This window comes from Harpegnathos saltator, unplaced genomic scaffold (assembly GCF_003227715.2).
Source record: "Harpegnathos saltator strain DR-91 unplaced genomic scaffold, Hsal_v8.6 scaffold13, whole genome shotgun sequence".
Lineage (NCBI taxonomy): Eukaryota > Metazoa > Arthropoda > Insecta > Hymenoptera > Formicidae > Harpegnathos > Harpegnathos saltator.
The window spans coordinates 299198-322392 of record NW_020229906.1 but is presented as its reverse complement, the minus strand read 5'-3'; the positions used below and the strand labels follow the sequence as shown (position 1 = coordinate 322392).

General features: G+C 39.4%; 6 protein-coding genes across 10 annotated transcripts; 2 read left to right on the top strand and 4 right to left on the bottom strand.

The window, feature by feature from the left end:
* Positions 1-184: 184 nt before the first annotated feature.
* On the bottom strand, positions 185-3611 carry LOC105183757 (leucine-rich repeat-containing protein 45). Its single transcript, XM_011142091.3, has 6 exons — positions 3391-3611; positions 2455-2820; positions 1501-2377; positions 1045-1370; positions 444-848; positions 185-338 (listed from the first exon to the last, which is right to left on the bottom strand). Exons 1-6 carry the CDS (start codon positions 3480-3482, stop codon positions 254-256), a joined length of 2151 nt encoding a protein of 716 aa, XP_011140393.1. The 5' UTR covers positions 3483-3611; the 3' UTR covers positions 185-253.
* A 390-nt stretch (positions 3612-4001) lies between these two features.
* Positions 4002-13158, bottom strand: LOC105183756 (solute carrier family 23 member 1). The gene is made up of 13 exons (XM_011142090.1): positions 12733-13158; positions 7376-7513; positions 7129-7286; positions 6549-6754; positions 6333-6459; positions 6126-6246; positions 5696-5951; positions 5176-5304; positions 4924-5082; positions 4676-4755; positions 4453-4594; positions 4228-4369; positions 4002-4153 (listed from the first exon to the last, which is right to left on the bottom strand). Exons 1-13 carry the CDS (start codon positions 12763-12765, stop codon positions 4099-4101), a joined length of 1746 nt encoding a protein of 581 aa, XP_011140392.1. The 5' UTR covers positions 12766-13158; the 3' UTR covers positions 4002-4098.
* On the bottom strand, positions 9465-10787 carry LOC112590659 (uncharacterized). Its single transcript, XM_025307891.1, has 2 exons — positions 9987-10787; positions 9465-9605 (listed from the first exon to the last, which is right to left on the bottom strand). Exon 1 carries the CDS (start codon positions 10418-10420, stop codon positions 9989-9991), a length of 432 nt encoding a protein of 143 aa, XP_025163676.1. The 5' UTR covers positions 10421-10787; the 3' UTR covers positions 9465-9605; positions 9987-9988.
* A 2396-nt stretch (positions 13159-15554) lies between the features above and the next one.
* Positions 15555-16208, top strand: LOC105183789 (uncharacterized). 2 transcript variants are annotated; one of them, XM_011142145.3, is made up of 2 exons: positions 15555-15644; positions 15766-16205. In XM_011142145.3, exon 2 carries the CDS (start codon positions 15766-15768, stop codon positions 16162-16164), a length of 399 nt encoding a protein of 132 aa, XP_011140447.1. In that variant the 5' UTR covers positions 15555-15644; the 3' UTR covers positions 16165-16205. The 2 variants fall into 2 exon arrangements, with proteins under 2 accessions (XP_011140447.1, XP_019697286.1); XM_019841727.2 differs by lacking the exon at positions 15555-15644 and adding an exon at positions 15653-15682 and having other exon boundaries at positions 15766-16208.
* A 117-nt stretch (positions 16209-16325) lies between these two features.
* On the bottom strand, positions 16326-18391 carry arg (arginase). Of its 2 annotated transcripts, none has more exons than XM_011142095.3 (7): positions 18262-18391; positions 17718-17790; positions 17432-17637; positions 17194-17357; positions 16965-17080; positions 16753-16875; positions 16326-16658 (listed from the first exon to the last, which is right to left on the bottom strand). In XM_011142095.3, exons 1-7 carry the CDS (start codon positions 18376-18378, stop codon positions 16423-16425), a joined length of 1035 nt encoding a protein of 344 aa, XP_011140397.1. In that variant the 5' UTR covers positions 18379-18391; the 3' UTR covers positions 16326-16422. The 2 variants fall into 2 exon arrangements, with proteins under 2 accessions (XP_011140397.1, XP_011140398.1); XM_011142096.3 differs by lacking the exon at positions 18262-18391 and adding an exon at positions 17952-18138 and having other exon boundaries at positions 16327-16658.
* A 1716-nt stretch (positions 18392-20107) lies between these two features.
* On the top strand, positions 20108-22507 carry LOC105183762 (uncharacterized). Of its 3 annotated transcripts, XM_025307882.1 has the most exons (5): positions 20108-20850; positions 20911-21054; positions 21160-21249; positions 21322-21423; positions 21516-22507. In XM_025307882.1, the coding sequence occupies exons 1-5, from the start codon at positions 20592-20594 to the stop codon at positions 21707-21709; spliced, it is 789 nt and encodes a 262-aa protein (XP_025163667.1). In that variant the 5' UTR covers positions 20108-20591; the 3' UTR covers positions 21710-22507. The 3 variants fall into 3 exon arrangements, with proteins under 3 accessions (XP_025163667.1, XP_025163666.1, XP_011140399.1); XM_025307881.1 differs by having other exon boundaries at positions 21160-21423; XM_011142097.3 differs by having other exon boundaries at positions 20115-20850; positions 20944-21054; positions 21160-21423.
* Positions 22508-23195: the final 688 nt, after the last annotated feature.

The following is a 23195-nucleotide window of genomic DNA, read 5'->3' as shown; positions in this document are numbered from 1 at the left end:
CTGGAGTAATTGTAGAGTGCTGACATTACTGGCTGTATATCGATTATCATACAATTTAAGTAGCCGAAGGACGATATTTTTAATTTATAAGCTGGCATAACGTGTACTAATCTCGTGATTCTTTGACGATATCTCGTCGCTGTTGAATCTAAATTAAAAGATAATGCATACAAGAGCAGAAAAGTATGTACAAACGTGATGAGCCTTTATATCCCCAGTATTAAATACAGTATTTATCAATTCTTGAGAAAAATCACAAAGTGAGATTCGGAGTTATAGAGCTCAAGTATTTGTTAAAAGCCGCATAGAGTTGTTTGACCCTTTGAACCTCTTCAGCGCTGAAAATGACGATAAATATCTGATAAAATATATTTCAAGAACAGTTTCTTGTTTTCTCGCAGTTGAAATGATTATGTAGAAGCAGAGCCAATTAGCAAACTCACCGTAATTCCGAGAGATTACGTTCTTTGCTGGAAATAATATCTTGAAATTGCTTCCTCTCCCTTTCTCTCTCGTGTAATATTTCGGTGTGAGTGGCTTGAATCTTGTTCAATTGCGCGTTCAATATAGCGATCTGTTGATTCATCTTTTCCATTTGGAGATTTTGGTTCGTTAGTTTGGTATTCTCCTCGTGAAGTTCTTGCCTCAATCTCTCATTCGTTTGCCTTTCTAACTCGAGTTCCTCTTTGAGCAGATCTTGACGTCTCTGTGGCTCGATTAGCTCGCTCTGAAGTTTTGCGACTTGACGCTGCAAAGAGGACGCGGTTTTGCACGTTTCGGCTAATTTCTCCTCCAACGCATCCTTCTCCTCTTCTAATTTCCGGCATTTCCCTTCCAAATTCGCGTACCTTTACACAAAATAACATATTTAAAGTAAAGCAAGATCTATTTTCTCTCCTGTTGAGAGAATTTCGCTGTTTCTCTCGGCTCGTAAACGAATGTCAGTCGCGATATTTTTATACGAAATATTTCTATGAAAAGCAAACACTTTTCATATCAAAGAAACATAAAGTACAGGAGGAAAGTTATTTAATTATTAGCAACCTGAGAATTCTGCATTCCGCGTCGTCCAACTTTATCTTTAAAAGTGCCTGACTCTTGGACAAATCACGTGATTCTCTCCTGCTCCTTCGCAGCTCGGTCTGACAATCCTCTAGAGCCTGCGTAGTCTCCTTGAGCGTGCTTCTCAATACATTCTGCTCGATTTTATGCTTGTTATCGCGCTCTCTCGACTCTCTTCTCAGACGGTGCATCTCGGTTTTGGTCTGCGACAGCAAATCATCGTACGCCCGTGTAGCAGAGATGAGCTTTTCTCTAAGCAATTCAATCCTCAACGAGCCCCTGTGAATCTCCGTTTCATATCGTCGAACCTGTTCCGAGCGGAGTTGTAAAAGAATAACATTAAATTTTATTCGGGAAACTCTTCTCTGAAAATCAAAACCGACGTGTACGCTTCTCTATCTCAGGAAAACGAAATTAATTTGGGACAAGCGATTTTACTTTGGACTCCGCATCCTTTTTGCTTCGCGAGCACTCGTTAAAGTTGTTCTTCAGGTCCTTGTAACTTTTCCGCCAATTTTCTTCCGCCTGGTCGTAATTTCTTCGCAAATCCGCAATTTCTCTCGCTTTATCCGAATCAAACTTTTGCTTATCCTCCTGCAACTGATTAACCTGAGTCTGTAGCACGTTCAGTTGTGCCCGCGTGTCATTCACCTCCGTGACTTTCGTCGCAATCTCACCGGTCAGCTGATCGATCGCCGCGGTACGTTCCTGCAGCATCTTGCCGAGATCGGCAATCTTCATGTCCGTCTCATTCGCTCTGTCATGACGATCTTTCGACGAGATATTTACACGCGCGTCAGAGTCAATTTTGCTATTGTCCTCAAATTCCACGTTCATTTCCGAGTCCACTTCCGGGTTGCCTTTTGAATTTATGTCCTCAGGTACTTGTTGTGCTCGCGTCTTAAACTTCTCCCTCTGTTGCACCAGCAGTCTTTGCTTCCGCATACGAGCAGCTTGGACAAACACGTCGTCGTCGCTCGTTATGGACTCTACGAGATCTTCTTTCTCTGTTGTTCTCGGAGACTTGACGATCATCTCCACGTTGGCGGGTAAAACGAATTCGCTCGTCGCGCGACGGTTCTTTCGACGGTTCTTTCGCAGCCGTTCCTCGATCGCGAACGCGATGTCCTCGGGTATACAGTTCCCGCGCAGCACGAGCTCGGTGATGGTCTTGTTCTCGCTCATAGCGTCCAGCAGCAGCCGGCCGCCTTGCAGACCCAAGGTGTTCCAAGATAAGTCGATGCTCTTGAGGGACTTGTTCGCGCGTATTATATTGCAAAGGTGTTCGGCGCAATGCGACGATATCTGATTGTACCTGTGCATACGAAATTATTAGCGTTCTCGCGCGAACGTGCGCCCAAACCGTATGCGGAAACACACCTGAGGTGTTACCTAAGATCGAGCTGCTCGATATTGTGATTCTTTGCCAGGCCGTTGCAGAAAGCGGTAAACGAGTCTGCGTCCGAGCCAACGCTATTCCACTCGATGTGCAGCCGTTTCAGCGTATTGTTACACGCAAAGACCCTGCCCAGCTGGGCCACAGCAGGCCCGTTCACGTTGTTGCCCTTTAGATGCAGAGTCGTCACGGTGGTGCCTTCGCAAAGCGCGTCGAGGATACTGGCGAGACCCTTCGACAGTAACATGCAGTCGCTCAAGTCGATAGTTTTGATCGTGTGACTGGATACCAATGTCCGCGCTATGATCTTGCAGACCGGTATCATTATCGACAGGCAAGACAATCGTAGCTCCCCGGTGATACTGCGAAATATCACGACTCTTATGAATCTCTAATGCAAATTCCTAGTCACGGTATAATGCAACGATCGTAGATCGTTGGGCTATCTCTTTTTCGTCTTTTCGAAAAATTAAAGTTTAGCGATACATTGTTGTCGTAATGAAGAATTTCGTAATTTGGATTTTCAATGCATCTAAAATTCGTAGAATAGGAGAGACGAAGACGAAATTGACTTGTGAAATTTTTTTCCATATATTTATGAACATTGAGAGATTTAATTTTGCATCCCGCATAATTAAACAGTAGACAGTAGTTGCGCGCACCTGCCTATTATTAATAATACTCGAGGTAACAAAGTGAGAGGGGAATGTCATCACCAAATCATGCTCATCATCACAAATATATAATTTTGCTAAACATTTATGCTGTCAATTACGTAATTGTTTCATTAGACTTTGTACTTTTGATACATCAAAAGCAAAGGATACATCAAATTATATATGCTACCTGCTCTACTAACCACCGATTAGTAAACAATATCATCAGCACAAGCATGCTATCGCGAGAATGTAATAACAATATGGCATGAATACCTGCTAATTTTAATCGCGTCTATGATCTCGGGAATCAGGGAAATCCCGTGCTTCTGACACAAACGAGAGAAGAGCTCGTGATCCTGGAGCATTCTCCTGTTACTCGCAATTTTCCCAGTAATCGTCCCAACACACAGAAGCGTCCGCGTCGACGGTTCAATTCAATTTCGGTCGGCCGGCCGACTTTGACGTGACTCACGCGTATCGATCGCGAGTGTGCTCCTTCATGGTTCGCTACACGTTGCTGCCAACATAAGTTCGTACATACTCGTGGGCAAACAGTTGTTCCATCCCAAACGAATGAAAGCTGAATGTTGCCTGAATTGTTTCGCCTGGAAAACTTAAGCTTTGCGATGCACGCTTATGGGTCTACAGGAAGGTTTACAAGAACCTCTCGCGTGGAGACCCGCGAAATAAGCAGACTTTTTTCATTTTCGAGCATTTTTTTCTAAAAAAATGGCTCTCTCTCCCTCTCTCTCTCTCTCTCTCTCTCTCTCTCTCGCGTTAAACAAATAAAAAAGGATAATTTTATAAAAAATATATATATTTTTAATCATTAAACACTTGCTTCTCTATAAGCAATTTTAGCAATTATAGCAATTACAGCAGCGCACAAACTCTACAGGTTTAATAATAACATCAGTTTACAATGCAATGTCATACATTTCTTTCTTATCGTTTGGGAAGATGAAAATACTTATGACCTCTTTACGCTTTCTTTTTATACGTAGGTAGAAATGGTACGTGAGATATCCACTTCCATCTGAAAAATATTCACCATTATCATCGCGAACCTTTCAGACTAAACTAAACTAAAGATATATGCGTCAATAATACCTTCTCAGCAAATTCATCCCGCACGGGAAATCAAAAGTATTCCAAACGTAATCCGTACCACTGTCGATTTTCTCGTCGCTCGTGCGATCGATCAGTTCCATTTCTTTGGACCAAGCCACCAACCCACGTTCTTCCGCAGTACCTTGATTGACAAAATTAAGAATCCGACTAACATCGCTGCTCTGTGATTCGCGTTTAACAGTACCTGTACGCGTTTAACGATACCTGGCACGATATTATCCAAGAAACAACCTAATACACCGCCAACCAAAATGGTGGTGCTGAGTAACACGGTGATAACACTGTCCGCCACTTCGTTTCCCGTTTGAATTACGTCCGGATGCTTGATCATCCACTTGGACAGCACCTATACCAGAAAACGAACGATGAATTATGATCGCGCGCACCTAATCTAGTGCCTATATAATTCCCTCAAAAATATAATCACCATGGGGAAGAACATTGAGAAGCCCAGAATATACAAGTTTCTTGCCGAATTAAGATCTATATATTGTAACGCTGACAATCCTAAAAGTAAAAGTATAAAATAAAAATATGCATATATAATAACGATATAAAGTGGGATAAGAATCTTTTTATCCATTTCTCCATTATTTTCCCATTCTCCTCGCTTTTATAAATAAAAATTCGTTACTCTCTCTCGCTAATCAACAACTAATCCAAACGAGAACTCACCGAAGGCGCAAATCATTCCAAACATTACGCAAAATATGCCGCCAATTATCGGCTCAGGGATTATGATAAACACTGCTCCAAACTTGCTAATTACTCCTTGCAGAATCATCAAGAAGCAGGCCCACTGTATGACCCTGCGGCTACCGACTTTCGTGACCCCTGATCGTTTCATGTAAGTACAACGTTACAATCTATCAGATAAAGCGTTGATACATCGAATTCGCAAGTCTAAATTAAATCAACGCTCTTTACCTATCGTACCGACGTTCTCCCCGAATGTGTTTGTGCCGTTACCGCTGCCCCAAAGACCGGCCAACATCGTGCCGAGGCCTTCTATGCCGATACCTCGATTGATCGCGTGAACCGGCGGCGGCGGTGCTCCTAAAATTCGCTCAATCTATTTCACAAGCAATACCCAATCTACCGTTCTCTCGTACACGCGTTGATAGTTTACGTAACCCTCTGAACGATTGTACACACGCAATTATGAAAACGCATATGCAGGAAATCATGTGGAATGACCTAATTTATTATTGAATCAGTTGCCAGTACACGAATAAGAGAGCACGCTCTTTTGTAAAACATCTCGAGAAATAATTTCACTTAAATATACATGTAAACGAGTTCGAGTTAGTCGAATTTATGCACGAGATGAAGAAGCTACAACTATTTATTCCTACATGGATAACTCGCGATATTAAAAAAGGAAAAGGAAAAAAATAAATTTCTCGATGTTTAAACAAAATCGCTCTTCAAAAATTTGTATACCTACCGCACATCCTCGCGGTGGTGGGATAATAACTGATAGATTCGACCGTGCACGCTAATACACCCGCCAACATACCGAGTACTCCCGATAACGTAACAGTGGGTAAACCCCATTGTCCAGGGTACGGTATGCGAAACCAAGGCGAATCGCTAATAATTTTCAATTTGCTGTCGGATCTGGCGGGATGACCGACCGGAAGTGCGTCTGTTATCGTTAATATAGTACAGATTATCCACATAACGATAATTGTCAGCAAAACCTGCAAGTGAAGAGAATTTAGTAATTTACACGTGTGTGTGTGTGTGTGTGTGTGTACATATATTCACACATTGAAAAGATCTTTCAACTCCGCAACACTCCGTTCTCTCTCTCTCTCTCTCTCTCTCTCTCTCTCTGCCTCTCGCTCGCTACCTCTTTAACTTATATTACTTGCCGGGAACAGTTTGAATAATTCAAACCAAACGACTTGGAAACCGTGACTCTTGCGATATGTCACGAATGGGACTAACACGTTGACCATTATTTGTGAATACATCGTCAGCATTATTATTGTTCTACAAACGAAAAGAATGTAAGCGAACGTGATGTGCAATATTGCATGACGCTTTTATCGTCAATATTTTCACACAGAATTGCGTACCCGGCTGCGATACCCCAGTGCTGTGACGCTGCATCCGCCGCGTTCTCGAATAAGGACAATCCGACCAACGAGACTGTCGGCACGATCGTTAACGGAGTAATAAACTTCAGCAAATACCCAATGATACCTGCATACGCAGAGACAAATATACAACACTTTGATATTTGAGAGGATCGGCACGATTCCGATAACAAAGAGAAGGAACATCAAACTCACCTCCGAAGCCAAGAACTATTTGGAATACGGCGGAGACTGCAATTGCACCGGACAGCTCTCTCATTCGCACCTGCCAAAGCTCCGTACGGTTTTCATGGGACATTTGACTCAGGATTTCTGGCGCGGGACATTGCCATTGCGGCAGGTTCAATATCGCTAAAGTCGGCACCAAGAACGATATGGTGCCTCCCTGTACCAACGGCAACCTGGTACAAGGGAACTTTTTACTCTTCGCAATTATTTTTCATGCTCTTGATAAATGATAAATTCCGCTGAGCAAGTTAAACGCGCCTTTGTTATACTTTCTGGCAATTTCTCTTTGACGCATTTAAGTATCCGTCAACATGTCTAATTATAGCGGTTGACACCGCGTTATTTCTACTAATTGCTACTGAAGCAAAACTTGATTGACAATCGAGCTGCTAAGGACATGGTAAAGAAAGGTTACTCGAAATTCGTATACCTTTTGTTTCGTTTTACCAGCTCTGTTGGCCGTACAATATTTTTCTTTTTCACTGTAATCAATCCTGCGCCAATACTTCACTACCGATTCTCCATTTTTTGAGCATCATTTACATACCTACATCCTACGGTGGATTGGATGAGCGTCACCAGGCCGGTGACGAAAATCATTGTGGAAATGATGTAACTCCTTGAGGGATCGTCCTCAGCCATGCAAAGGGCTGGCGTTAATATAAAAGGGATCGAAACGATAGCGCCGATCATGGTCAAGTAATGCTGCAAACGCGACTCGTTTCATTCTCACGTCAATTAATAAGAATATATGAGGACGTATGGAAAGCAGCGAACGACTGTAACTACGAAACCTGCAATGCCATGAAGAGACACAAATACCACGGCGGGATGTCATCGATGCCATAAGTGAGGCCAGAAGTTTTATTGACCTTGTCCATTGTTTCCTGTGGCGTCGAAATGAACTCCGGGTTGTCGATATTCTGAAAAGACTGGAGAAACCGTTCGTGAGAGACGAACATTCTTGAATTATGTCAACGAGACGAGTGTTCAGCGAGATGGCATAAAAATATTAATTGTGATAATACACATAAATCCGAGTGCATTATTACGCACGGTGAATCCTGATAATTTGATGCATACGTTATCGTAATTCTAATTTGATCCATCGAAGATAAGAATATCGTGATTCGTACGCTTTCTTAATATCTGTCCAACCTGCTGATACAATAATCTCACCTTAATCTCAGTTCAAAAATAAGCTTGTATATTCTGACGAAAGTTACAATCTTTCGACGGTAAAATTAAAACGGCTATCTCAGTTGATAGTATTGCAATGTAAAAATATATGTATGCAAAAAATATAAACAACGGCAGTGACAGTTGAGACTTTAGAGGAAAGTTAGAAAATAGATTTTACTCAGATATGGAAGAGAGCGATGTACCAAGTTTAGCTATTTGCTGTTTTTAATATTCTATGTTGTAATACATTATTCATCCAGTAATCAATATTTAAAACGTTTCCGACCACTCATACTCTATGAATAATAAAACGCATGGAAACGCATCGTAAATCAATCCAAGATAATTTATAGATCACATATTTGAACTCGAGCCGCTATAAATGATAATTCTTGCGGTAAGAAAAAATTGATTTCCATTTCCATAAAACTTTTAAAGTTTTCACAGGCATAATTAAAAAAAAGAAGAAAATATATTACTGAGAGACGAATAAAATATATAAAGTAAAGATCCAATCGAAATTCACCAAAGGAGGAGGATCCCTAAGGCCTGTTTTCGGCACCCTTCAAAATTGGACCAAAATGGCTGGAATCACTTCCTTATACCCTTGGAAGTAACATTCAGTCAATTCCAGCCTAAACGGAAGTATTTAGAGTGTATACTTCAAGTATACATGGTGCATCAGCGCGCCCGTATCAAGCATTTCTTTGGAAAACTAAGCGTTTCTGAGAAAAATGTTTCAGATCAAAGTTGTATGGTTTCAAGGGGGACATAAGATGGTGTCATTGGTTTGATAGCCTTGGATAGTCATTTGAAGGTCACGTGAATGTCGATTTCAATATTTTATATAGAACCCCCTATTTTTACATATCTTGTAGCTTATCTCGAGAGCTTTCCAAAACACTTATAACTAAGTCATTTTTCATTAAGTACTTTGCGAGTTATGAGACTTCTTACAGATAGATTTGTAGAAACGTTAGCTTAAGGAGATCCAAGATTGAAATCATATTATTTATTCTTGTTGATTCTCCACACGTGAACAGTAAAATCGTAAACGTAATCTTCCTTTAAGAAGCCACGTAGAGTGGGGTGTTGGATTTACGTGAATCCCCTTGCCTTGCCTGTCACTTTTTATCAATTATCAATCTACGCTTAACAAAAACCCGAAGTTTAGCCAGGGAAGGTACAACAACAAGAGGCGACTTAGCTTTGCAGATAATGCATTTATGTGTCATAGATGGTCTACTAAGAGGAATAGATATTGTTTCGTTTGCAGGAACATTAATATTTTCTGCCATATTGGAAACTATATCTAATTATAAATTGCAATTCACTGTAGAACATATCTGAATAATTATGCAAGATTAAAAACTGAAGAAGGAGAGAGAATAAAGAAGAAAAACTCAAGAATAACAAGATATCTTTTTGCGTAATAAGAAAATCTCGAAAAGCAGCTCTGACAAGAACTAGTTGTATTTTTATCGTAACCAAGTCCCTGGATACGCGCATACATGCATTTTGTATATCTCTGACATTAAGATGTGAGTTCGGGTCCGATATAAAGCCATGTACATAAGCAGAACTTGGTCTATTTAATTAAAAGCTTAAGGGGCTTACCTAGTGTGACCACATGAAAATGAGGGCGATTTTCGAGGATTTAGAAAAGAAAACTATTCAACCATATATTTTAAAAGTTTGAGGCTATATTAAGTAACATTTGAAGAAGTTATAAAAATTTTATTACGAAAAAATATTGACATGTATTGGAAATATTAGTAATTTCTCGGAGGTAAAAAAAGAAAAGTAGCCCAACTGCTGCAGCGACAAGTGACGTCAGAGTGCCTGAAATAAAAAAAGGCAAAAAAGGCGTTAAACTAGATAAGTTTTCCTATACAGTGAACTAGGATTATGAAAAAATATTGAAAATTAAAAAAATTACGGTGTTGTAAAAGAAAAAGTTCGAATTTAGCAAAAAAAGTGCCCGTTTTTTGCGTGGCAAATTGACATTTGTTGACGGATTGAAAAAATCCTAGTTTACTGTATGACAAAACATGTACCGAGTATGCCTATCAAATTCGGAGTTGATTCATTAATTTGTTCGCGAGTTATGACTGCAGCAAATTTCGAAAACGTTGTTTCGAGAAAAACGCGTTTCAAGTTTTAACTATTGATTTTTTTATTATAAAAGAAAATTTGTTATAAAAGAAAATTTATCATACTTACAGCTATTCAGCTATTCCAGGCCCATATAATTCACCTTCCTCTTGTTCGAAAAATTGTTGCTGGGCCGCTGCAGCTGTCCTGCGAGCTGTCCTAACCTCCTTTGAAGCCTCGCGGTGCCGTTTTTCTGCATAATCTTTGGCAGAGGGCCCAATAATCACTCCCATTGTTTCAAATGCTTTCAAAATAGCTTGGAAACCTTCATTAAAAATTGCAACAGCAAAGAAATTGGCCAGTTCTATTGTTTTTAAACCTCTGTGAAGATGTTTAGGAGCAAAGTGCCACAACAAACCATTATAACTTTCGTTATTATTTTGTGTATTACTATCCTTGCACCTATTTAATAATTCAGGCCTACTTAAATCACTATAAATTGGCTCTAGAACTTCTTGAATCTGTAGGTCCAGAGGGAGATAGTCATGTTTAAATGTCGTCATGTCGTACTGGTGTACTCGGTCGACTGCTCCAGCGTATGTCGATTTCCCTGGAACTTTCTTTTCTTATTGGTACTTCCCTGCGCTGGAGTATCGTGTGTGCCTTTTTGAACACTAGATTGACTTTTCCCACTCATTTTGAATGAAATTCGCGCTGAGATGTGCTCTGCACAGTGGCTAAAAATGAACTAAACGGGCCGCTTACGTATACCTGCGTCGAGAGGCTTCGAAACTTTTTGAGCTGGCAACAACGCTCTCGTACAAACATAAAGGGATTATTGTGAGTCCTTGGAACTACCAGGCTCTCTTTTCTATCTTTGAAGTATAAACGATTACGTCAGAGCCTAAGAACTACCGCAATTGCCCGGCGTTCTGCCTCGCCGGCGAGAATCGAGTTTATGGCTCTCGACCAGCTGCGCTGTCGTTCCATACCTGCCGTTTCTAAAATATTTCAGATACGGCCATAACACTTCAGAATATTATTCTACAGATGTTAAACTGTCAAAAAATGCAAAAAAAAAGAAAATTCGATTTTTTCAAACTGTCACACTAGGTAAGCTCCTTAAGGTATCGTAGTTGCTCAAAAAGGTGCATACAGTTCTTAAAACAGTTCTTTTCAAAACTCCGTATTTAACCTTGCGGCAGAAAATACGTCAGCCATTTCTTTCAGAAGTATTTGTAATAAGTGTTTCTACGTGATCTACGATAGTGTTTTGGAAGGCTCTCGAGATAAGCTACAAGATATGTAGAAATAGGGGGTTCTATATAAAATATTGAAATCGACATTCACGTGACCTTCAAATGACTATCCAAGGTCAAACCAATGACACCATCTTATGTCCTCCTTGAAATCATACAACTTTTATCTGAAACATTTTTCTCAGAAACGCTTAGTTTTCCAAAGTAATGCTTGATACGGGCGCGCTGATGCACCATGCATACTTGAAGTATACACTCTAAATACTTCCGTTTAGGCTGGAATTGACTGAATATTACTTCCAAGGGTATAAGGAAGTAATTCCAGCCATTTTGATCCAATTTTGAAGGGTGCAACCCTCAAAACAGGCTTTAGGGATCCTCCTCCTTTGTACCGTAGTTTCGATTCAAATAAAATATCGTCCCACGAAAACATCTAAAGTACACATCTCCATTTACGAGATATTTCTCACAGGTATTTTGAAGATTTTTCCATGTATTTCTATCGTTTGCACAATTTACGCTTATCTAGAATATACAGATAATTTTTGCACTTATATCAACAGCTATTATTGCAGTTGATTTGTAGCGCCCATTAGCATTAAATGAATAAGATTATGGCATTAGCATTAAATGAATAAGATTATGGCAAAAATGCGCAAGAGCTACAACATTACGCAACGCAGCTCGTTTAATTTTTTCTAACGAGCAATTATTCCAATCGTCTATTTTCGATCACGAGTTAGTTTTCCAAGAACAAAGATGTTATCGGTTGTTATCAATTTTATGATCACCCGAGCAAAATGACGCATTTACCCAGATAGCACACGGATGTCCATTGGACGTCCGTTATATGTCCATTTTTTTTACAAAAGACGTCCATAGGACGTACGTTTGTCACAGCTTCGGACATAGGACGTCCGATGGACGTACATCGGACGTGCTACAGGTCCGATGTCCAATAAGGACATCCTTGTTACATCCAATTTATGTCCGTGGACATAAATTGGACGTGAAACATACATCCATTGGATGTCCGGTGCTGTCTGGGTAATCATCAAAATAAGATCAAGAGGAAGATGCGGAGAGAAGATAATCATTGAAAGATTCCGTTTGCCATCTTGTCGCTGCGACAAGTAAGTCTGTATAATTCTCATTTTGTATACTTGACACTAGAGATGCGCGAACTATTCGAATTCGAATCGAATCGAATCTAATGTAATTCGATTCGATTCGAATCCAAATCCTTATGATTCGAATCCGAATAATTCGAAAATTCCGAATCGCGAAGATTCGAGTACGAATCAAATACATTAGCGTTTGCGCGCATCAACTGTAAAACGAGCCATCCCGGCCTGTATGCCATGTTTGAACCCTCAACTTGTAATTAACTTAACTTATAATTAATAACTTAATTATAAGTTACTTTAAATATTTAAATTCGAATCGAATCTAATGTACCATGCGGATGTATGTTTTAACTATTCGATGTATTAACTATATCGATATCAATAATTTTAATGAAAAAAGCCAACAAAGAGGTATCTACTGTTGTACAGTAGTACGATAAAGCCATTGGAATGTGTGACACGTGCAATTTTTTGTCGCGTGTTACTCACCATTTCGGACATTTGCATTCTGTTTTCCGGCATTTCGATGTTCCGTCTCTGTGAGAAAAATTCCTTCGGGAAGCAACGTATGATCGAATTAAATATAATGAAATGAACGTACAAAACTATTTTATTTTTTTCTAATTTCAAACACTCCCCAAAAGTTTGTTGTGCAATAATGCTAATGCTACACTAATGTCGTTCACAGAGCTACTGCGCTCTGTGAAACCGCGATTTCGGTAGTGTTTGCACTGGTAGCGTTAATAGCGTTTTCCTGACCGCACCCGATATTTCATTAAATTATTTTCCTGCTGCGGTACGGACGCGCCAAGAGTCGTCTGTGCGTTTACCGTTTCTATTAAAAAATTATTCAGATGTAACACATTTCACATATATTTTCCTCGAAGATACACCCGACTGTGATGAACCATAATGCTCGTGCACGGCCGTACTCCCACTGACGATTGACATCGGTTTTATAAATGAAAGAGAGGCATGAAGGTGAGAAGATTGCATAAGAAATAAGAAGAAAAGTGGGGCGAAGAGAATTATATTGGTCGTTTCGGTTAATTTGGAGAGTTGCCGATTAGTAGATTGCTCCTATAAAGATAAGTCTTTCTTCTACCGTAGAATCCACTTATTGTTAGATGGAAATTTTGGGAAAAATTGTAGGGAAAAGAGTAGACGAAGAATAATATTCTAATAGAGTCTCCCTGAACGCACCCGATATTTCATTAAATTATATTCCTGCTGCGGTACGGACGCGCCAAGAGTCGTCTGTGCGTTTACCATTTCTATTAAAAAATTATTTAGATGTAACACATTTCACATATATTTTCACCTTACAAAACCTCGAAGATACACCAGACTGTGATGAACCATAATGTTCGTGCAAATCTAGTTGAAATAATTTAAATAATAAATAATAAACTATTTATCGTTTAACCCTCAAAATTAATCGAAACATTTAATATTTAAAACTGCTGGATCCATAATCACACAAGCGAGTCACGAAATTTCCGTTGTTAATAACTTGAAGCGAGCGAGCTATGCAATAGTTTAAATGTAAAGTATTTATAACTATATGTAAAATGTCAAAATATTGAGACAATTTTTGAAGTCTCCTGTAAGGTATGCAAAAGGAAAAATAATGCAGTATCGTACTTGTTAAATGGAAAAATTGTCGTTTCTTGGAAAAATCTATAATTATCCTACATAATATAACAGATTAAGACAATATTGTGATGACGTCTGATTAAATCATCTCATCGCCGTCGTACTTATACAATTGACAAGAGCATAGCTGTTTTAATGAATAATCGTTATTTATCATCAGCAAAACGATGTATTAGGTGTGTGAATTAATTCGGTCCATCTGGCAGTCAATTGCTGTACTATGTAATGTTCTAACCTCTAATGTCTGCAAAAGGCTTTATTTTTTAGTTTTGATATCTGGCAATCATATTCAGTTGATAAATGTTTGGGTTTGTAACAATAACATCGTGTTTATCTGATTCGAAAATGTCGAAATTCGAGCCAAAAAAGCATCGTTTCCGGGAAGTTCTCGTTTTCTGTTTTCATTTGAAGAAAACAGCCGCTGAAGCTCATCGAATGCTCGTAGAAGCTCATGGTGAAAGTACTCCCACCGATAAATCATGCAGAGAATGGTTTCGACGTTTCAAAAGTGATGATTTCAGTCAGTCGATGACAAACCTCGTCCAGGTCAGCCGAAGAAGCTCGAGGACGAGGAATTGCAGGCGCTAATCGATGAAGATCCGTGTCAATCGCAACATGAGCTCGCGCAATTGTTGAATGTTGATCGGTCAACAATTTCTGTGCGTTTGGCAGCCATGGGAAAGATTTATAAAGAAGGAAGCTGGATGCCATACGAATTGAAAGAAAGAGACGTCGAGAGGCGAAAAGCCATATCTGAAATCTTGCTTGCTAGGCAAAAGAGAAAAGGTTTTTTGCATCATATTGTGACTGGGGACGAAAAGTAGATATATTTCGATGATCCCAAACGAAGGAAATCCATTAGCGACCCAGGAAAACCATCCACATCGATACCAAAGCGGAGTATTCACGGCAAGAAAGTAATGCTCTGTACATGGTGGGACCAGAAGGGTGTAGTGTATCATGAACTATTAAAACAGAGCCAAACCGTCACTGCCGAACTTTACAACAATTGATCCGTTTAAACAACGCATTGAAGAATAAGCGGCCGAAATATGCAAAGAGACACGACAAAGTGATCTTCCAGCACGATAACGCTCGGCCACATATTGGAAAGATTGTAAAGGCCACCTTGGAAGCACTTGGCTGGGACGTTTCACCTCACCCGCCGTATCACTAGACATTGCTCCATCCGATTATCACTTGTTCAGATCAATGGCACACGAGCTTTCGGACCAGCACTTCAACAATTATGAAGAAATAGAGAAATGAATGGATCGCTTCGAAGAACGAGTCGTTTTTCCGGCATGGAATGCAACAACTGCCAGACAGATGGGAAAAAATAATAGCAAGCGATGGCAAATACTTTGATTAGTGTACTTTTTCATGTTTTTTCATACTAAAGTCTTTTTTTGGAAGAAAAAACGGACCGAATTAATTCACACACTTAATAGTTTAATTGTTAATAATTGATATTTATCGGCACATCTTTCGTGACATCTTAGTGACGACATATTACCATCGAAAGGTTTTCGCTTTTATCAATAGAGGTCGGAGATATTTGAAGAAATCAATGTTATCAACTATTCCGACTACTCCAGCTGCGTTCCAATATTCACCGCTAATACTGAAAATATATAGTTTATGTGACATATACTATAGATCTTCAGTACTGGCGATGAATATCGGAGCGCAGTGAATATCGCCTCCGCGCTCCACCACCTCTTCATAGACATGTGACAATTAAGGTAAGAAAGAGCGAAACATTAGCTTCTTCACTAATCATGTAAAATTCGATATTATTAAGTATATTTTAAAATATGAAAATATATAATAATTAAACCGTAACAATAATCTTTTATGTTGCAGATGATGTCGAATCAAACGCTTATGAAAATTGCGAGTATCGGAGGGTTTGTAACAGCGGGTACAGGTTATATCTTCATCTATCGTATTCAAAGTGATATAAAAAATAGCGAAACTTATATAGATGCGATGAATACCCTGTATGCTCATAAGAAAGCCGTACCCTATTTTGGAGAGCCTATTAAAGTGGGTCGCATCAAGTTTGGTGATGGGAAGCAAACGCTGGAACATACAATACCCTACAAGTGGTTTAAAGTCCCTATTATAGGTACAAATACCAAAGGAAATGTATATTATGAGGTAATATTGAATCAGAAGCTTGAAAATAAACCTGAAGTATCTAAGATTGAAGTTACATTTGACAATATACCAGGAAAAACATTTGTAATAAGGGAATATTAGACATAAAATAATAAGTAATTAATATCAAAGAAAATGTATAATATTTATTTGAATATAACATATAAAAACATGTCAAAAGCATTAATTTCTCTTATATGTAATTGTTCTAATATAGATAATTATTATATATATGTAACAATTTTGATAAATATATATGTCAAATCATAAAACAGATGCATGCTATTTATTGCAAGTTGATGATAAATTTGTTGGTTATATCTGTTATATATATATATATATATATGTACATATAGTATATTATCGGAATGTCTGTAATGGTATATCTGTAACACCTTTGGGAACTGTCAAACCACGTCTCATATGACCCAAGGCTGCCTGGATAACATGTATCGCTGCTTCCACAGTAATTTTTATGTCTCGTGCATCACCAATTTGTGGATTGACCTCTACTAAATCAATGGCACTCAGTCTATGGGTTCTATATATCTGCTCCATAAGATGAATCGCTTCTCTAAGGTACAGTCCTCCACGAACTGCAGTTTATAAATGTGGGAACATTAATGTAAATTATATATAAATTTGGAGTTAAGAGAATGATGCTTCTATATGATACAATTGCCAACATACCTGGTGTACCAGTGCTAGGTGCTTCAAGTGGATCTAGTGAATCTATGTCGAAACTGACGTGTAGAGACTTTTCATTGTGAGGATCTATCTTATTGAGGGCCATGTGGAACACATTGTGAATACCTGAAAAAAAAAAAGTTAATATTAATGTGTTACACACTTTATACAATACTCCGTGAATCAAGTTGTTTTACGCTGCACGAATGTATTACCATAATGCTCTATATCTTCTATACCAAAGGCTGTGATACCATGCTTCTCGATCACTAATCTTTCGTAACGATCAACGGATCTTAAACCTATGTAAGCTAGGTTTCTGATGGGCAACCTGAAAGAAAATCGTGCGTTGCCTAAAATCAATCTCTTAAATTCACTCGTCGATACATTTTTGAAGATGGAAGTTGGACGAGCGATAAACACGTTCGCATATTAAAATATTACATTGGCTTTTGCCAATCCATGCCGGGTAAATACGGCCAATAGTCGGACAGTTCGGAAATCAACAGTGCCGCAGGCATTCCATGTACGTTACCACTGTCACTGGTCTTATTGGTGTTCAGATCCGCGTGTGCATCTACCCAAATCACTGCCACATCTTGCTTCTCCTGTGAGTTTCAATGTCTCTGGATTAAGACTGATAACCCACTTCGGTTTTTGTATAAAGACAAATATTCCTTACCTTGATGTGTCCGTCGATAGTGCCGATAACAACGCTATGATCTCCGCCAATTGTCACCACCTGCCTGTCATCTCGTATTACTTGCTGAACACACTCGGACAAACGGCTGGTACAACTAGCTACGTGGCTCAAATGGGACATATTATTCACATCGTGTATGTCTTCTTTGTCGTAATTTACATCACCGTAATCACGCACATCCAACCCTTTTTTTAAGAGCAGAACACGGTAAATGTACATATATACACGTGCATATAAAAGGATTAAATATCGTACGAATTCATACCTAACACTTGTAATTCCTTTATCAGTCCCGCTGCTCTGATTGTCTCAGGTCCACGAGCTACTCCTTCTTTTTTCTGGAAAAGATCGCACTCTTTGCAAAATACGGTAGGAAAATGCGTGATACATCTTACTTTTGTCGTATTTATCCTTGGTGAAAAGTAATGTATAGATAAAATTTTAATCTCGCAACTGAAATGTTGCATTATGTCTCGTTCTATATGTTTAATATATTTACCTGACCTTTATTGAACGGTACACCGATTATACCGACTTTTCCACTGTGAAATCGAACACTTAATTTTGTAAAAATCACACGAGCTCTCGTCAATGTATTCATTTTCTATCTATATCTCTTATTCGCGACTAGAGAGTTCCGACGGTGTTGTTTACGCCAAAGTGATACGTACGGCTTTGACCCGCAAACTTACTGATATGAGCTGCGTTCGGAACTGTCATTCGCATGCATCTGCCGTATTGAAGAATGAGATAAAGAGAGAAGCAGAGTACCCGGATAACATTACCGAAGGCAGCCATGACGATGTTACCTTGTACGCAAGTGTTATGCTGTTCAGTAGGATTGAAGCCCCGAAGCCCCGAGCGAAACCTCGATAACAAAAATAATTTCTAGAATTCCTAATTACGTAGCTGATGCTATTCGACATATATCGAGAAGGAATTGATATTATAAATCGTAGTTGAAATAATTGTGAAACTCAGCCTAAAATTTCAGATTCTGAGAGACCTCGAAACGACTTTGAAACGGCTTCGTGAGTCTTAGCGTTAATACGTCAATCTCCTGATTCTAGAATACGTTAAAAGTAGATGTAATTAAGTTGTTCTGAATTTCCTTGAACATCGTTATCTTATAAAGAATGAGAAATTATTTGGATCTTATCGGATGTGGATACTCTGTTATATTTCCCTTGGCATAATTCTAATAGATTTAAGAAACTGTAAAAAATTCTACGAAGTCTCTATCTATTTTCTTTTTTATGAGTAGGAAGTTAAAGTATTTATTAAATGCGCACAAAAATGCATGTACTCATATTTGTTTCTGTTAGAGAAAAATGCACTTTTCCCGTACATATTCTCTTACAGGACACGTCATACATACGAAATATTTGGATAGACTGAAGACAAATAGTAATATTTTTTAATAATATAAATTTTTATTTAAAAAGTTACACATGTGCATGTGTACAGAGACTTTCTTCTTCTTATATGAAAAGAAATGTATTATCAATCCGAATTATATATAATATAATTTAGCATGCATGGTTTGTGATGTAGAATGTGTATATTTATTATAAAAGGAGCAACAATAATTACCAACCGTTGTTAGATGAAATGAATTTTCGTTCTCGAATTTTCAATAAACAGTAAAATTGCCTCTTTCTTATATAATCTTATGCAATTTTTTGTTATTACACAAGATAAACAGTAATCGTTGCATGCGTGTTTACATGTACATGCACCAATGTACTTCTTGTTTGTCGGAAGAATCAGTGATAAGATTCTGCGATAAGAATTAGATTGTTTGCCTCGACAATCTTTTTTCACACAATTATTGACACAAACATGTGTGAGAGGATTTCATTCCTCATAGATTTCGTTCTTGCCAATTTTCTTGTAAAATTTGCTCGATCGCTTCCTGTTACCAAAACATTTACCGAGTATAACTAAATATATTTTTTAAATAATACTTTCTGTACTACAATGACGTTAGTTTTGTTTCTTTTTTTTCTTCTTTTTTAACTTTTATCCAACTGAAACGAGCCGATTCGAATGTGAATCATTTTCTGTCTTGCCAAAAACGCTTGTCAATTATTTGGAAATGAATATACGACTTACGTCCAATTGAAAGGGAATTGGTGTGACGAAACCGGACATTAAACAATCAGTACGCTACCTTTAAGTTTTCTTACGCTTTTATGAGAGAGCGTTTTCTCAATCTAATATAAAATTTGATCACTGTACGAAACTCCATGTCCGTAGAAGTCAATTACCATTTTGCAAAATTCGTAGTAGTAGTTATTAAGTTATTAATGATTGAAAATTACCACATCTAGAGGATTTTACAATCGATAATTTGAATAATTTGATAATTTGAAAATTTAATTTATTTGCAAAATGGTAAAGGACTTTCCTTAATCTGATTGATCTTCACAATTTTTCGTTTCCAAAAGATCCGTAAAAGATCCCGGGCACTCTGTATATACATATACGAAAATGATGCCATATAATACGTTTTTCAAAGAAGATAATTTATGAATACTATCTTATCATAACAAACATATACTTTAATTTTTGAGTTAATAACTATCGTACGTCATACATACTATATATATATATATATATATATGTGTAGTGGCGAACACGTGCGTGTTCGGTAAAATCAATGTTCTGCAATTATCTCTGGTTGTTCGCAAATTCGGCGATAAAAGTAGAACACCGGTATTATCGACATTGGACGCGATGTGAATCCTTCTCACACAGGGTCACCTAAGTCTGACCTGTATGTGACGCCGACGCCGACGCCGACGCCGACGCGGCACGTTCCGAGGGGAAATGAGAGATTAAATAGTAACAGTATTCAAAAGTTTGAAACACGTTCATTCAAGACTTAGCCGTTTTCTACTTGAACGTACATATAAGCTGCGAGGCCTCGTCGCGTGAGCAAAATAGCAGGATTCGTCGTTCAATCGACGTTCCTTCTCCCTGAAGAAACAGTTCGAACGTGCAAGTTTTAGGTTTTAGGTTATAGAGAGAGAGAGAGAGAGAGAGAGAGACTAGCGTTCAGCTCAATGTAAACTAATGTGAACGGCAAGGTGGAACGATCAGTCAATTCTGTCAGTTCGGAAACATAGCAAGCCTTATGTATTGGAATAGAACGACGGCCGGTGTTGTGCGCGAAGAAATGCCGCTGAGTTCGATAAGTCATACCGCGAGTACGACTACCACCGACACAGTGGAGAGTGTAAACCCTGGTACGAGCACGCAGATAACATCAGCCTGCTGCACCGTCCTACCACCACCGCCTTATCATAATATTAATTTGCCTCTCGGACATCCCTCCACGTTGACCAATGAACGTGGTGCACCGCCGTCATATGAGGAAGCGATAGATCCTAATGGTATGTTGTCGAGACCCTTCTTAGTCTTATTTTATATTTTGTCGTATCACGTTGTCCCAGATGTGGTAAATATCCTCCTGATGTCGCTTGCAGCTCCACCGCCGTCTTACGATTCCCTGTTTGGTCGTATGAGGGAAGCTCGCAAAGTCTCGAAAGGCATATTTGACTTTTTGAAGAATATCATCTTCCTACTCCTGGGCACAAGTGAGTGTTGTTGTAATCCAGTTGTTCAGCCAGTTGGCTTAGTATCCACATATAGATATGACTCGACATTTATAAAATACAAAACATGAAACTGATACTTTTTAGTCGGCTGTACCATCATTCTTGGAGTAACGATAGTGGTGCCAATTTGTATGATGGTCATTGGGGGACTGTATCTTTACGATTGCCCACAGGGTGAATACATTCCCGTATACTTGTTAGTGGGTGGTGGATTCGGAGTATTTAAACAATTGTTACACTTGTCAGCTAGAGTGAGACAGCGTCAAGAAGAAAGAGACGAAGAAAGGATAAGGCAATCACCCACACAGACTCTGATCAATTGCTTTATGCTTGGTTGGTTTATTATTGGTAAGTAGATATAATTTTAATCTGTCGACAGACTCATCAATCCATCGTATCGATATCATTTCAACGCACCTAATGAATTTTTGTTACTGCAGGCTCTATGTGGGTATACAAAGAATACGAGCCAAATTATGATCCAGCACTGGGAAAGTATTGCAACAAGACGTTATATCTGTTCGCCTTCTGGCTGATCACATCGGTCTATATATGCTTGGGTGTTGTAACAGCTGGCCTGTGCAGTATCTCCGTAGCTAGTATCGCATTTCAGAGATCGCCGCCGCAGGTCTGAAACAGTGCGGCCTCGTGTTCGTGTTCACTTCTCTGAAATGGCATGTCCTACACCCAGGACCATCCGTATTTAACAAAAGTCGAGAACACATGCAGCTTACTACATACTCATACGATAAAGAGATACATAGCTCATGTTGTATGCGTTAACGGATAATCAGAAGCGAATGCCGTCTCGCGTTACGTGATCCTCGATTTCTCATGGGAGCGTCAAAACTCCCTCTTGGTCGTTAAATACGGATCCATTCTTTTATACACCGAGTACGCCAATAATCGGATCGAAAGTTTAAATATGGAGGCTATCTCCACTTTGTACATAGAGATATACGAATGTACATGTTGTAAACGTTTAAAAATCTCATTTTGGGAGCAACCGACGAAAGTCGCTCGCTGTGAGCGACCGCGACATCGTCTTTTCGTCGAAACGAGTCGCTTTGGAGGAAAAAAAGAAGGGGGGAGGGGGCGGGCGCAAAAATTTCGTCCACGTTTACGTACCTGAGATGCTTAAACGACTATTTCGGAAGAAATCGTTGGCACGTTAAACGCACATAGAGTATTCGCGCGCGCGCGCGCGCGCGCACGCGATACGAATCTCAAACAGAAGATTGTCTAAAGGACTTGACATTCGCGCAATGAGGCGCGGTTGTCCTCTTTTAAGTTAATTCGATAATCAGACGACGCGACGGCGTCGCAACGCCAAGTAGAATCGATTCGATTTTATCGAGAGTTATTATATTTCCCGGGGGAAATTGTTGAAAATATGACACATCATCAACATGTTAGTTCTCTCTCTCTCTCTCTCTCTCTCTCTCTCTCTCTCTCTCTCTCTCTCTCTCTCTCTCTCTCTCTCTCTCTCTCTCTCTCTCTCTCTCTCTCTCTCTCTCTCTCTCTCTCTCCTCTCTCTCTCTCTCTCTCTCGCGTTTCTCTCTTCCACGACAGCCTACGCTGGCTGAGAACGAAGGGTCGAGAGACGAAAGCGGAGTCGGTTCGACCGGATTTAAGGGCTGTGTGTCGCGTTAATCGCGGATTCTCGAATCTTGTGCCAAGTGAAACGCGGAGTCGCAGACCAAAGTATTTTGCTATAACGGTGTTGTTCGCGCTAGCGTGTTGCGTGTGCTCTACGGTCTCTATATTAACAATAAAAATTCGCTCCTCTTTCCTCCCTCTCTCACATATCCCTGTCGGAATTCTCACCGCGGCGGATTGATGGTGCGCGTTAAGGACGCACGCGACTCGCACACTATACTTACGGCGACGCGCCGGCGCTTTGATACGACGGTCTAACACGCGCAACTCCGCGCTAATAATGTTAGTCATCGCATCGACGCTATCGTTCTCCTTTGACTTTTTATCTATGTTAAGCACTTTATGGACAATGTACAGTCAAAGTACGCAGCACTCCGCTTGCTCGTGACGTAACTTATTCTTAAAAGACTGCGATCCCGCGCGACGATTTATATTTATTCGCCCTCCGTCCTCTTACGCCT